Source organism: Chrysemys picta, chromosome 12, assembly GCF_011386835.1.
Source record: "Chrysemys picta bellii isolate R12L10 chromosome 12, ASM1138683v2, whole genome shotgun sequence".
NCBI classification, from domain to species: Eukaryota; Metazoa; Chordata; order Testudines; family Emydidae; genus Chrysemys; species Chrysemys picta.
Window position 1 is genome coordinate 55177060 of NC_088802.1, and position 14335 is coordinate 55191394.

The 14335-nt window shown below is 53.3% G+C and overlaps 1 protein-coding gene across 4 annotated transcripts in view; it reads left to right on the top strand.

Annotated features, from left to right (window-relative positions):
- Nucleotides 1-368: 368 nt before the first annotated feature.
- CEP131 (centrosomal protein 131) overlaps nt 369-14335 on the top strand; it is a 28128-nt gene continuing 14161 nt past the window's right edge. The window contains exons 1-13 of one of the 4 annotated variants that reach the window (XM_008167668.4): nt 369-852; nt 2833-3040; nt 4462-4556; nt 6943-7057; nt 7509-7636; nt 8678-8791; nt 9568-9717; nt 10288-10405; nt 11327-11446; nt 12211-12379; nt 12538-12638; nt 13015-13197; nt 13641-13874. In XM_008167668.4, coding sequence (XP_008165890.2) covers nt 2864-3040; nt 4462-4556; nt 6943-7057; nt 7509-7636; nt 8678-8791; nt 9568-9717; nt 10288-10405; nt 11327-11446; nt 12211-12379; nt 12538-12638; nt 13015-13197; nt 13641-13874 — 1704 coding nt within the window. In that variant the 5' untranslated portion in view covers nt 369-852; nt 2833-2863. Of the gene's footprint in view, nt 853-2832; nt 3041-4461; nt 4557-6942; nt 7058-7508; nt 7637-7680; nt 8575-8677; nt 8792-9567; nt 9718-10287; nt 10406-11326; nt 11447-12210; nt 12380-12537; nt 12639-13014; nt 13198-13640; nt 13875-14335 lie in introns of those variants that run through there. The other 3 variants (XM_024104658.3, XM_008167669.4, XM_042840951.2) reach the window with 3 other exon arrangements.

The window sequence follows — 14335 nt, forward strand, 5'->3', positions numbered from 1 at the left end:
CGGGGGGAGAGGCGGAGGGACCCCGGCCCCATAGCTCCTGCGGGGGGGGCAGAGGACCCCGGCCCCATAGCTCCTGCGGGGGGGGCAGAGGACCCCGGCCCCATAGCTCCTGCGCGGGGGGGAGGCGGAGGGACCCCGGCCCTATAGCTCCTGCTGGGACCCCGGCCCCATAGCTACTGCGGGGGGGAGGCGGAGGACCCCGGCCCCATAGCTCCTGCGCGGGGGGGAGGCGGAGGGACCCCGGCCCCATAGCTCCTGCTGGGTGGGGGGAGGCGGAGGACCCCGGTCCCATAGCTCCTGCGCGGGGGGAGAGGCGGAGGACCCCGGCCCCATAGCTACTGCGGGGGGGAGGCGGAGGACCCCGGCCCCATAGCTCCTGTGCGGGGGGAGAGGCGGAGGACCCCGGCCCCATAGCTCCTGTGCGGGGGGAGAGGCGGAGGACCCCGGCCCCATAGCTCCTGCATGGGGGGGAGGCGGAGGGACCCTGGCCCTATAGCTCCTGCTGGGGGTAGCAGGCTGTGTCCAGCCCCTGATTCCTCCAGAAATTTTTTAAAATCACCCCTGGGGACCCTGAATTCCCGAGTCACCTAGGGGCGGGTCACCATCCTACCAAGGGCTTTGCAGCCCCCTTCCCCTAGTGTAGGGGGAGCTCAGGGTTAGTCCCCAGGAGAGAGGGGCTGGAACAGGGTCCCAAGCTCCTCTTTGCTGCTGGAGCATCCTTATAAGGCCTGGAGTCTTCAGTTGCCTTTTTCTCTCAAACATCCCCCTCCCCCACCCCCAAAAAATAGATGCTGGGCAAACAGCCCTAAATACAGGTGTCCCCAGCACTGTGACGGCTGGAAGTTCAGGCAGGTAAGGAACCCCCTTTGTATTCTTATTCCTCCCCTTTGGTTTGTTTGTGCGTGCAGGTACCTGGGTGCTGGCACATGTGAGTGATGTTTTGCCAACAAACTTTTAGTTTTTCTTTTTAATTCCTCGTGTGCGGTTTTTCCTCTGGCTGGGGATGTGCAAGGAGCAATCCTGGCCCAATGCAAACCTGACCTGCCACGGCACCCGAGAGGGGTCTGGCATAGGGAGAGGAGCTTTTGGAATAAGAAGGCTGGTGTTATAGCGCAGTGGTTCTCGCACTTTTGTATTGGTGACTCCTGTTGCACAGCAAGGCTGAATACGACCACCCTTAAATTAAAAACACATTTTAAAAATATTTAACACTATTATAAATGCAGGAGGCAAAACGGGATTTTGGGGGTGAAGACTGACAGTTCATGACCTCCCTCCCCATGTAAAAACTTTGCGACCCCCTGAGGGGGTCACAACCCCCAGTTTGAGAACCCCTGTTATAGCGCTTCAGCTAATGGACAGTTACAGTCAAGTGGCCTTCAGATTGCAGAGCTGGTTACTTTATAGCACTCAAAAGTGTATTGGGCACCTCATCATGCAAATAAGGAGCCATGGTCCCCGCCTCGAAGGGCTTACTGCATACAGCCCTAATCCTGAAATCGCTTCGGCTGTACCTGTGTGGAACCTGGAGCAAATCTTTTGATTTTATTAGTTAACCTAACTATACATTTCTCTGATCAAATATGTACCCAACTCCCAAGCCCAGCGCTAGCTGAGGCTGTGACCCATCTTCCTGGTGTGAGCTTGGTGGTTTCCATAGAGAGCCTTTTGTTTGTTCTTATTTCTTGTGCCAAGGGAATTGCAAATGTCTTTGGAAAGAGCTTAGGTATGTATGTGATGTGAGGTCAGATAGTTTTCCCCTTTCTCTCCAAGAATTGAAGCTTTCTGCAATTTCAGCTGCTTCCCAGGACATTTATTACTATTTAAAGAAATAAAACAACATAGCAGAGTAATTGTGAAACTGCTTTGAGACCATGGGGGTTGGAAAGGAGCCGGCACGGTCCTTGGGAGCTGGGATTTGCTATGCAAAAGGAAGAAAGGGGCAGAATTAAAGTACCGCTTTGGCTGTTAAGGTTGGAGGGTGCAGTGTGTTAATTTGGCCTCACACTCCCTCAAAACCTTCTTTGAAAGGACACATTCCTGGCTAGAAGTGAGTGACAAAAGTTGTGTTAATTCGTGCATCTCACAACCCTTCTCAACACACTCCAGTTGCAACTTGTAAAATCTGAATGAAGGGAGTTTGAGGTGGGGAATGGTGTCTGAACTGAAAGAACCCTCTTGGACGTAGTATGGTGTAGTGGGGTGAGCCTCAGCTTCCCAATCTGTCACATGGGGACAGTGATACATGCCTGCCTGACACAGGTGGGTCTGGGGATTAGTTAGGCCAAGATACCAAGGAAGTGGCCACTGATTTTGGGTACCTTACATTTTGGGAGTCTAACTTGAGAGATGCTGGATCTGACCCTCAAAGGGCCTGAGTGCCCACAAACCCAGTTGAAGATGCAGAGAGCTGTAGATGCTTAGCAAATCAGGCCTAAGGTGCCTGAAGTTCAAAAATTTTAGGCTACTTCTGAAGATGTTGGCATGGGTACTTAGCAAGTACTCGCAGGTGCAGAGAGCCAGGCCAAGCAGGGTATGAGCTGGTGGATATTCAGCCCCTGTGCATTTGGGCTGTTGGGGGAAAGCGGAGAGGCCAGGACCAGCTCCAGGCACCAGCCAAGCAAGCGCATGCTTGGGGCGGCAGATTCTAAGGGGTGGCATTCCATCCAATCCTTTTTTCCTTTTTTTTTGCTTGGGGCGGCAAAAAAGCCAGAGCCGGCCCTGGGAGAGGCAGATGACTTATCCTGTCACTGAGCTATGTAGGTGCCTCTCACTTGCCACCTGACCCTAGTTGTACTCTTCTGTGCTTCATCTCATCTCAATCCACTGCAGTTTTAGGATTTGTCACCCTCTCCATCCCACAATGAAAAGCACCCGCGGCAGTTCCTCATTCCAAGCCGTCAGTGCCAATGGCTTGGACCTGAGTCTAACAGGCCTCCCACTGCAAGTCTTGCGGCGGCCGAGCAGTGCCTCTCCAGCTAAGCACATCGCTCGTTCCATCTCCGTCATCACCGAGAGCAAGCCCAGAAGGAACACTCCGGTGAGTACTGCGTTTGTGGGGTGCTTTCTCCCAAACCCTCCCATCACCAGGAGAACCTGGGCAGACATTTCAGACTTCTATTCTCTAGGGGTTGCTGAGTGTTTAACTTCATCCCCTGGGGACATGCGTTCCCCTTGCTTTTGCTCTCTGAGCAGAAGTTAGGTGTGTGCTTTGGGATGGGGGGTTCCACGAAGGGCCTGTTGCTGTTTTATGAGGCACCATTGCTATGCATTTTTATTCTAGAATTCCCTAGTTCTTTGGGAGGAGTTTGCTTTGCTGAATCCATCCCGGCATTCTGTGCCCATGCATCACTTTAGAGAGTTATTGTTGGGCTTTGTAACACACTACTGGGGATACCCAGAGCTCTGAGCCACTGTGTTCCCTCTCTGCCTTTGCAAGAGTGAGCTTTGCTGGCAAATTAGACTGTGTGTCAGCTCCCTGCCATGCCAGCTTGTCTTCCTCACTAGCAAACTCCTCAGGGCTCTCCCAGCCCAGACCTCGCCAGCAGGTAACGTAACAATCGGTGAATTCCAGCCCCCAGGCGCCTCAGAGAGATTTCTTGGCAGTGCACAGCCCCTACCCCTGTGCTTTCACAGAAGGCATTCAGTTTGCTGCTCTGTTAGAGTCAGACAGCACAGCTTATCAATAGCACTGAGGTAAATATTCCCGTCCCTTCAATCACAGCACCGAAGGGGGTTATAGTAAAAGGAAAACAAGTTAATTAACGAGGGAGCATGGATTAAGTGATACCAAGTAAAAGAGAGAAAGTTCGAGACGGTTACAAGCAAATGAAAGTGAAAACATGCATCTCAAGGTCTAAAACTTAAAGATACAGTCTTTATTCAAGACTATTTCTTTTACCCCCCGTCTCCTTTCGAGCTTTTAACTGGCTGGCCTGGGCAGGACCGATCACAGAGCAAATCACTTGGTTTCTTTTTCGCCTGAGGTGAAGGATAAAGGTGGAGTCTCTCTCTGTTCCTTATATCCCCAAAAGGATTTCTTCATCTTACCAGGCAGGGAGGCCTCTGAGGACCCAGTCTCCTGCATCTGTCAAGGGTGCAGGTGCCATGTTAATTTCTGTCTCTTGAGCTTGGGAACAGGATAACCCCCTGCTCCTTAGCTGGACAGCTTTGTTTACTGCTAATATGTAAATTGAGGTAAAGCCACATTCCTTTGTGTAGGACAGACCCATTCATCCCCTTTACCTTGGCGAAGCTGTCTTGTCTTCACCATCATACAGAGAGAATTTGTAACTCCACATATAAAGTCCACACGTGCCTCGGATCATGACATTAATATCCAGTGTGGTGTTAGCTTTCCTAAGACACCTCACAAGGCGTATTTTGTACAGATATCATTGCCGTAGTGTATAGGGTGTGAATATGGGGTGTCTGTCACAGATTTCACTTTCTCCTGTGCAGGAAGATGCAGGACTTGGCTGCTCCAGAGCCATTAACAATCTCCGGAGATCCAATAGTACCACCCAGGTCAACCAGCAGGTGAACGGTGCTTTTCGGTAAGGGCTAAAAAAATACCCACCCATCCTGTTTACTAAACAGCGAGGAAACCCTCTGCTTCGTGGTCTTGTTAGGCCAACTGGTCAGTCTCTGAGTTCCAGGTACTTCACTTGGGGGATCATGGGGCTAGAATCCAAGGGAGATAGGAAGTGTAATTCTGTGGGCCTGAAACCTCTTTCAGAAATAAGCCTCAAGTAAACTGAATGCCATATTCATTCCAATAGGCACTGTTGCCCGTGCTAATAATCCAACCTGTGCTGCCTAGCACTCATGAGCAACCACACAATAGCAAATCCTTGTGCTTGCAAGGTGGACAAGGCAGGGAGGGGGACAGCTGACCTGTTGAATTGACCGAATCTACTTCCCAACCCTGTGGGTGCTCAGACACTACTGAGGTAGGGGCCTCATAAATAGGTAACTGGATTTCTTCAGCTCTCAGAGGGGAGAGAGCATCCGGTATTATTACAGGAGCGAAGAAACTACTGTTGTCAACTGCTGTGACCTCCCTGGGGCCCGTCCTCACTCCTCTTGTCTTGCAAGGGGCAGGAGGGCATTATTCTGCGATTTCAGATTCTTGACTGTCTCTGATTGGGAAGGACCGTGCTTCCTTTTTGAATGAAATTTGCCTCCAGCCCATGGGATCCTGCTGCTCTTTCGCTCTTTGTTACTCTTAGGGGCGTAAAATGCGGAATTGGGAGAGGGAGGCAAAGGGGAACTATAGGAATGAAAGAAACGAATGCCATGTCTCTTCCAGCGTCAGGCTCTAATATTTTATACCGTGCTTCTCATCTAGGGCCTCTCTTACACGTTCTAAAGGCTGATTACTTGATCAGCATGAAAGGGGGGAGCTGAACATCGGAGTGTAAGAGTGGGGTATGCAGGCTCTCTGGACATCCTATTCCTAGGAGCTGATGCACAGTGAAGGTTTGCTTTTCTTGCTGCTGCTGCTTCTCTTAAAAGCTAGGCCTCCCCCACCTCCAGGAATGCATTGTTAAATGCTGAAGGGAAATTCTTTTGTGCGTAGAATAGTAGATGAAATGGGGATTTAAGTCCCAGTCTGCTTAGAGAATAGATCTCTTATATGCCACTTGACACAGACCAGAGTCCTGATCTAGCTGGCACCTCAGACTAGCGTGCTGTTTGTGAGGTTCTTCACAAAGTTTCCAGGTTAATCGGGGCTTGTTTGGGGAGCTCGCTTGTTCCCATGTTCCGAGTTGTAATCAGCTCTGCCTTATAAGCCTGATTTTTGCCTTCCGCTGTGTAAATCCTCACTAAAGGCCCTCTGCCCTTCAAATTTTGCATTGTGGTTGGTGGATAGAGGAGGAGTCCTGGCCAGTTTTAGGCAGAAGAGAGACACCATTTCTGAAAGATGGGAGCTTGAATAAACAGGCTTACTTCTTCGGCAAATGCTTGTAACACTGTTTTTGCCACTTTGTAGCTCAGAAATTATGAGCCCTGGTTTAGTTGCAAGTTCTTAGCAGGAGGTGGAGCACAGGTCTGTGCTGAGCGGGGGCTGCTCACTGCTGAGTTAGAGATGAGAGAATGTTTGGGGTGCAGCGGACTGCGAGGTTTGCAAAGGCTTTGACAGACTGCGCAACGTTTATCCACAGACGGACTGGCTGTAGAAGCATAACCAGACTCTGTGTCTGCATGGACTTCAGGGTGCCATGAGAACGGCAGATGCTGTGCTCATGTGCTTCCCGCTGTCTGAAGGTTTCTTTTTGTCCGAGCTTTAATTCTGGGTATTTTGGTTTTCAGACTTTTAAAAAAAAATAAAAATGTTGCATTCAGTGAAAGATTTCCCCCCGTTGAGTTATTGCTAGGTATGTACAGCCTTTGCGCCACGTTATAGGAACACACACGTCCTCACATACACTCCTCCACGCTTTCCACTCTCTTGTTAAGTCTCCAAACACCCCTGCGAGAGGGATATTCTCCCATTTGAGAGGAGTCAGTGATTTTCCACAGGTCATCGATAGAACCCAGGAGTCCTGACTCTCAGTCCCTGCTGTGCCATTCGCTCATAGTCCTTTACATGGGGCTTTGAAATATACAGCACTGTGTATGAGCTAATTCTATGTAGAACCAATGACTACATAACGACACCCTCTTCCTGCAAAGCTCTTTTACTTCCTGTTTTGGATAACAGGTGCCAGGTGAGTCTTGGCTTTTTCAGGCCAGCTCTATGGATTAGTGTCAGACTGTGCCGATTTGTGAAGAGCAAGGCACCCAACAGCCTCCCCTGGCACCACAGATGCAGCCCTTGAAGGAGAAACCCCCAGGGCAGCACTGTCTTTTTGCTGTTATTTCTGCATTTGAGGTTCCTGAAAAGGATTTTTTTTCATTCCTTATCTTTCTTGGGATGTCCTTCTTTTGGGAACACAGTGCCGAGCAGCCTGGAGACTTCTTGACCTTCTTTGACAGCAGCTCTGGGGGAAGAAAAAAGCTGGCAAGTCTGAGCAAAACCTCTCCAGAAAAGAAAACCACATGGAATATCCTGGTAAGGGAGACATCCTATTTTGACTGCTGTGGGCAACATTACGCTCCCCATACTCATGTGAGTAGCCCATTGACTTCAAGTTAATGGGGCAAGCCACGTGCTTCAGTCCTTGATCGGTTCTCTCTGTATAGGGGTACATTTCCAGCGTGGTGCTGCTGTGGTTGAACACCCTGATATCCGGCCCGTTAGATCTGCAGCACAAATGGTTAGCAAGGCAGCCTACTGCCACGTGGGTGCTCCCTGGCCTGTGTTCGACCATGGGTCTATTTGTCTGGCCCATTGGCTGTTGGTCCCTCGCCTGGAGGAGTGCAAATGGACCTTTCAGAGCACATGCATGGTGGGACAGTGAATCGCTCTGGGAGACACTGGCCCTTGTAGGAAGTCCACATTCCTGGGGAGGGTTTATAATACACACTGAGCGCGCTCCTACTTCTGCTTAACGCCACCGTAGGACGATCAGCCCAGGGTCTTCCCGATCCCATCCAGCACCCGCAGCTCCAGCACGCTGGAGTCCCCAGCAGGCATGAGGAAGAAAGAAACCACTGTGCTGCTGGCACCTAACTTCACTGCCAATAACAGGTAAGAGAGGGAGCAGCACAGGGCTGGGACGGTTCACCCCTCTTCTTTAGATGTGGAGCTAAAACCAGGAAAAGGAGGTGGTGATATGAGTCAGCTGAGAATGAGATGTGAACGGCTATCTCGACCCCCATGCACGTAATGTATAGTGTATGCATGGGATTTCACAGACCAGGGGGATGGAGCTCCCCATCTAAACTAACTGCACCGCGATAGCTAAGGGTCAGATGCAACAGGGCGCTCATGGCATCTGAGCAGTGGAAGGCTGGGCTGGAGAGGAGACACTTGAAGGTTGCTTAGTGCCCAGGAAGAGAGATGCTGCTCTAGATTTAGGAGAGGGAATGAATAAAGTGTGAATCCAGGAGTAGAAGGAGCAGGCAAAGACAGGGGGATGGAGCTGCACAGGTGAGGATGAGGAGACTGAACCTGGTGTTGAAGAGGCAGGAAGCTGATAAAGGTGTTGGAGGAGAACATGGCAGGAGGGGAAGATGGCTTTAGCTGCAATGTTTTGGGTAGAGTAGCTCCAGTGCACTGGGTACAAAGCTCCTTCCTCACTCGTTTACTAGAGAGTACAGTGGCTCCACTTGCTCTAGAGAGCAGGAGTCCCGTACTGCAGGTGACTAGATGGTATAGGAAATATGTACAGAGGGTTTTGCAATGCAGCATTTGAAACTCCCTCCTTTCCCGTGCTGCGAAAGGCAAGGCTTACTCCAGACCGGCGCGTTGAAAATGCCGGGACGGGCAGACGCAAACTCACAGGCTCTCGGCTGCAGTCCCACGTTAGCACATTTCCTGCACTAAGGGGATGTGTGTGTAGCTCTCTGCATAATGCTGTGTACCAGCCGGGGAGGAGTACGTTCTAGGTGTCAAGTGAATTTCTAGGAGCTGCCTTCTGGGCAGCAATGCACCTGGTAACAATGCCTGAAAGCCTAAGAGAAGCTGTGAGTATTTGGGGTGCTGGGAAAACAGTACAGTTATCCTAAGCGCCCATTTCTGTGCTCTGATCCAGCCAGTCCTAACGTCTCATTCTTCTCTCCACCCAAGGAGTAACAAAGGAGCCATGGGCAACTGCGTCACCACCATGGTGCATAACAACTACTCCACCACAGACAAGGCCTCCACGCCGAAAAGTTCCAACCAAGCAGCAACTTCCCTCAAGTACGTATGGGTGACCGCTCTGCTGGGGACTATTTCTCTGCTGCTGGACAGGCCTGGACTGGGTGACCAGACCTGCCCCTATGCCTGGCTTGCGCCATGCGCTCAGGAGGGGTTTAGATGCATGAGAAAGGATGCGTCTTAAAACCTGTCACCCCCTAAGTGTGACTGATATTGCTAGCTGACAGTGCAGGCCCTTAGCTGCGTCTGCTAGCAGCTAGCAGCTCTGATAGAATGTTCCCAGACCTGTCCATGGACCTCCAGGCACCTCCTGAGGGCTCAGAACTGGTCCAGCCCTTGAACTGAGGGGGGGGGGGTGAGACAAGGCGAAGGGAGGGGGCTCCTCTGTGAAACACGGAGCGTTTGACTCTCTGTTCAGCTCCTAAAGCCCTAGTCACTCTTTACAAATGGAGTTTCATTGTGCTTGCCTGACCAGCGCAGGTGCTTGCAGAGATCTGGCAACCCAGGACTCCTGGTTATATTCTCAGCTGTTCCACTGACTCGCTATATGGCCGTGGGCAAGTGCCTTCTCCTCTCTCAAGGTTTCCTTACCCCTTGAAACGTGCTTTTGTCCCTTGGGTGCCGGTCCCTGGCAAAGGGCGAAGCCCAAGAGCAATTCCTTGTCCAGCAAGAAGTTCTGGTTTTATGCAGAGTGAGACGGTTATGGGTGCCCATGGGCACAGCAAAGCGCCTTTTACTGCCCTGTGCACTGGGCCAGCCCGCTGGGTGGGTGTGGCATTCAGCAGGATGGCCCTAGACCGTCTCCTCCTCTCCCTTAGCAATATGATCAAGGCGACCTCGAATGAGGACAGTGAGAGCAGCAGCTTCAAGAAGTCTCAGAAGAACTTTTCCAGCAACAACATAATGCCCCGCAACGACAGCCGCAGCCTGCTCAAGAGGAAGGAGGTGACGGAGGAGGAGGCAGAGAGGTGAGGCAGGGAGCGGAACAGAAAGGTGGTGGGGGGGGGAGTTTTCAGGCAGGGTGGGAGAAGCTTGGGGCTAATGGAGGGGGAGAAGGGAGGGCCAGGGCTGGGGGAGGCAATGGACACTGTCAAGGCAGACCGCAGAGGGCATGGGGAAATGGAAGTGGGATACAGGGCAGAAGCTGGGAGAGGGAGCAGGTTTCGTCAAGTAACACATTCGGATGTGCATATTCTGTGGGTTTGTCTGTGGGCCAGATCCTCAGTGGGTGGAAATCGGCATATCTGCATTAACTTCAATGGAGCTACGTCGATTTCGTCCTGCCTATGGTCTGGGTCTGTGCTGTCAGTCTCTCTGGGAGCTTGTGTGTCTGATCAGACAGGAAGACAGGATACTGAGTTAGATGGACCTTGGGTCTGACTCAGTATGGCCGTTCTGACTACTGTCCCCTGGTGGGCATGTCCACCTGAACGGCGAGACCTATGAGGGAGGTAGTCAGTAGTGCCTCAGGCTGTGGGTGTGTAGTCTCTGCCCATGTGTTTGCAGCGGTTTCATTGAGCCGCCTCTTTCCCTTGTAGGTTCATTCATCAGGTTAACCTGGCAGCTGTGACCATCCAGCGCTGGTACCGACGCCACTCACAGAGGCACAAGATGGGTGCAGCCGCTCTCGGGCACTTGTTGGCTTCCAAGAGAGAGGTCTGTCACTGGCAGGTCTCCTGGGTATTCGCTCGGAGCCAACTCCCCAGTCCAGCACAGCCTTGTGTGATGCTGGCGTGCTGCTGCCCTTGGAAACAGGAAAAGTAGTTCCCCTCTGGCCACCAAGCCACCCAGCTGAGAACTGGACAGGGTCTGAGATGTAGCCAGAGGGATGTGTTGAGCGGCATTAGGCCCCTCCAGGCTCATGGACCCAGAGAAGGGCCCAGGCATCGAACTCGGGTGGCTCATGTGGCAGCACAGAGCACCGCTGGCCTGGGTGTTCGAATGGCGAATATTCACGTTGACGTCCCTGGGAATTTAGTTCCTCTGAAAACCAGGCCACAAGCCCCTGGCTTCAGCCTCTGAGTGGTCTCTCCAAGTGTCATTCCCTTCCCTTGGTGTAGCTGCAAACAGCCACTTGATTGGCAGTAACAGCAGTAGTTCCTGTTGAAGGCTCCAGTCCTCGTTCTGCAGTGTCCGGTTACTGGGCACGCGTAATGTCTAGGGCAGTGATGTCCTGTGTTGGCATGTTGTGCTCCGTTGGTAATAACTGGCACCTTAGGAAGTGATGCGTCATCTGCAGCTTTTTATATTTCTTTGTATTTAATTATTTATCTAAATAGGGGGGAAAAACCGTAGCTCTTGCATGTGTGATTCTATTTTTAAGCCTGTCTCATCAGTGATTTCAAACCTAGCCAGCAGATAATTGCTTTTAGTGTTTCATAAACATGCACCCTCGGGTGAAACCTCTCTGGGCACAGAGTCTCTGAAAAGGGAGGGTTGGGGCAGGAAACTCTCTGGGTTTGGGGCAACCCAGACAGGAGGGAAATGCAGTTTGTTCACATCTCTTTGCTATGGGTAGCGATTGCTGGCGAGGAGCATCCATCATTCTCAGTAACATCCATCTGTGCTTCTGTGAAGGAAAGGCAGCAGCCGCGGATGGAGGAGGGGAACGTCCTGGACTTGCAGCGGAAGAAGGATGAGGAGAGACGGAGAATCCGGGAGGAGAAGGCCCAGCTGGCCCGGCGAGCTGCTATCCAGGTAATGGTGGGGCCTGTGGGCTCTGAGCAATGGGTGGGTCAGTTTGATTGGCTTACCTACTCAGGAGCCATCTTTAATGTGTATGTGGGGCAAGGGCAGGGAGGGGTGTTTCTCTGCCTTCACAAGGGCTTCACGCAGCTTAGCTGGGGGAAGAGTTGAGGGGATGCTGGGCAGCTCAGTGTGGGGTGGGATCCAGCGCCTCTGCCCTGGCCAGCCTGGAGTCTCGTGCCCTTCAGCAGTCTGTGTGAAAAGCTGATCTCAGTCTCGCTCTTGGCGTCCACATCCGAACTGGCCGCCCCTGCAGAGAGGCCACGGCTCAGTGGGCCACAGCGACAGGACTCCTCTCTTGGGAGGAGCAGGTCCCCGCAGGGCAGATTGAAGCACGCTGGCGGGGAGCATTGGCTTTGCTGCTGCGTGTGCAGCGTCTGTCCTGTGTATCGTGCCCTCGTTACGGCACTGTCGGAGCAGCTCGCAGTCTGTACCGTGGTTACTCCCACCCTGCCAGCCCTGCACAGGAAGGCTTGGTCTCCGGGGGCTGCCGATGCAGCGTGGACATGTCCATTTTTAAGTCTTGCTGGATGGGATTGTCCTCTCGTTAACCCTTCAGTGCCTGCTGCGCTCACTAGCATCTCCCCAGTGCTCACGCTGTCACCCCCTGCCCCCAGCCAGTGATCACACAAACTGAGTGGTGCAGGGGCCCAGCCGCATGGGCAGAGGGGGGCCTTGTGCCAGGCAGGATGCTGACGGACAGTCCCCTGTTACAGGAGCTTCAACAGAAACGAGCCCAAAAGGCTTCTGATGCGAAGCGCCTCGCGGAGGAGGAGCTGGTGCTGCTGAAGGAGACCAGACGGGTGGGAAGGAAAAAACCCACCAAGCCGGCCTCTGTGAAGAACATCAGTCCCGCCAACAGCGTCGTCAAAGCCAATAATGCAGGTGAGAATCTCCCCAAGGCCCTCGGGCCGTAGCTCCGTGCGCACCTCTCGCCCGCGGCCGAGAGCCTGGGCAGCGGGGTGCTGGGGCGTGGGAGCCGAAAGGAGGGCCAGGGCTCTGGGGGTGGTGTAAAGCAGTGAACGCTGCTTTGATTCCCACAGATGCAAATTTCCGCGCAGCAGCTGCCGAGCCCGAAGAAATCTCCCCCCCGGGGCCCGGTTCGGGCACTGGACAGGATAACGCGGCAGAGGACAAACCGCAGGTGGGCTCAGCTCTTCTCTTCTTTCCAGTCCCTGGGGCTTTCGAAAGCTCAGGCACTGGGTTTGGCTCCCCCTCCCCTCCCTCCAGACCCTTTCAGTTCAGGGAGGCCCAGCAGGTGCTCAGCCGGCCCAGGGGTCTGCGCTGAAGAGGCTTGCATGAGAGCGTGGGAAATGACCCCACTGCAGGGAAAGCTGGGACTGTGCGTTGGGCCTGTCTCGATTCAAAGGGCTACTGAGCTCCCTGTTCTGCATCAGGCCGCACTGAGCCCCCCGCCTCCTGTGGCTCTTTAAAGCCCGGATTACAAGCTGGGCAGGCCCTGTAAACCATTTTACCATGTGTGGGTTTTCCCTCAATTCCTCCCACCCCTTCTTCCCTAGGATGTGAACTCCAGAGAGCTGGCCAGTGAGGAGCTGCAGACGGTGTTCACTGCGACCAGCAGAGCCCAGTCCAAGGTCACCCTCAATGAGCTTCTGGACACCCTCAAACTACTGGAGGAGGAGCCGGAGCTGATGCCCCAACCTAAGCTCTACAAGAAAGACAAATATGCCTGGATAGATGGGGTAATGTCAGGGCTCAGGGTTGGATAAGACCATCCCCTAGACAGAGCTGGGCTAGGGCTGCTGTGGGCAAGGAGGCTTCCCTCCCAGGGCCACGCAGTCAGAGACAGGATGCAAAGTTAATGCCCGTGAAATGCCCCCATTTCAGACTGTGCCTCTGGGAGTGTCAATCGGGGACAAGGTGGAATTTGGCCTGGCTGGGGCAGTGAAGCGTGCATGCCCTGTTCCCCTCCCCCAGGAGCAGCAGGGCCTTGCTAAAACCCTTCTCTCAACCAGGCCAGAATTCCTGCGGACACGGAGTGTGAGCGTGTCCACACGAGGACTGGCCATTAGGGGGCGATGGAAGAATTCGGTTCCATTGGTGACGGCTGATTACTCACCCAATGCCATCCTCCCAAGCAGTCCCCACTCTCTGCTGTGCTATTGCACTGCTCTGCTCCCTGCAGACTGCTGTGTCCATGAAATCGAGACATCTTCTCCCTGGGCAGGAGGCCGACTCAAACTCCCTGACTGCTGATAACCTGGAGAAGTTTGGAAAGCTGAACCATTGCCCCGGCGTCCCTGGGGACGGGGCTCTGCTCTCCGAAGCCAAGATCCAGAGCATCATCACCTTCCTGGATGAGATGGAGAAGTCGGAGCAGGAGCGGCCCAGATCCGCTGCCTCTGCCACTCAGCAGGAGGTGAGCAGCAGGGCAGTGGGCTAGCCTAGCCCCTGGAACGTGTGTTAAATGGGAACTTGCCCTCTGGCTGGTCCGCTCTGAAGCTGCTGTGGAACAGAATGAGATGGGGCCAATGTAATGGAGACTGAAATGGATCCGTCGACATCCTCACTGGGAAAGGGGAAGCCACCGAGGCCTTCGGACCATGTTCCCCTACACCTTGCTGCTCTCTTGACTCCTACAGAATGCTCTGGGGTGGCGGGGAGTCTCTAAAAGGCATAGCCTTGGGCAAGTGGGGGGTTGGAGCACGGAAAGGGAATACATCTGCTGTCTCCATTCCAGGAGGTTAGCGAGGGACCTGTCCTATAGGTGAGGGCTGGGGTTCCAGAGCCCATTTGAGGGGCCTGACAGTACAGTGGCTGAGTCCCTCCTGCCTCTGGAGACCTGGGGGAGGATGCTGGGGGGAAGAGGGGGTCTCCTGG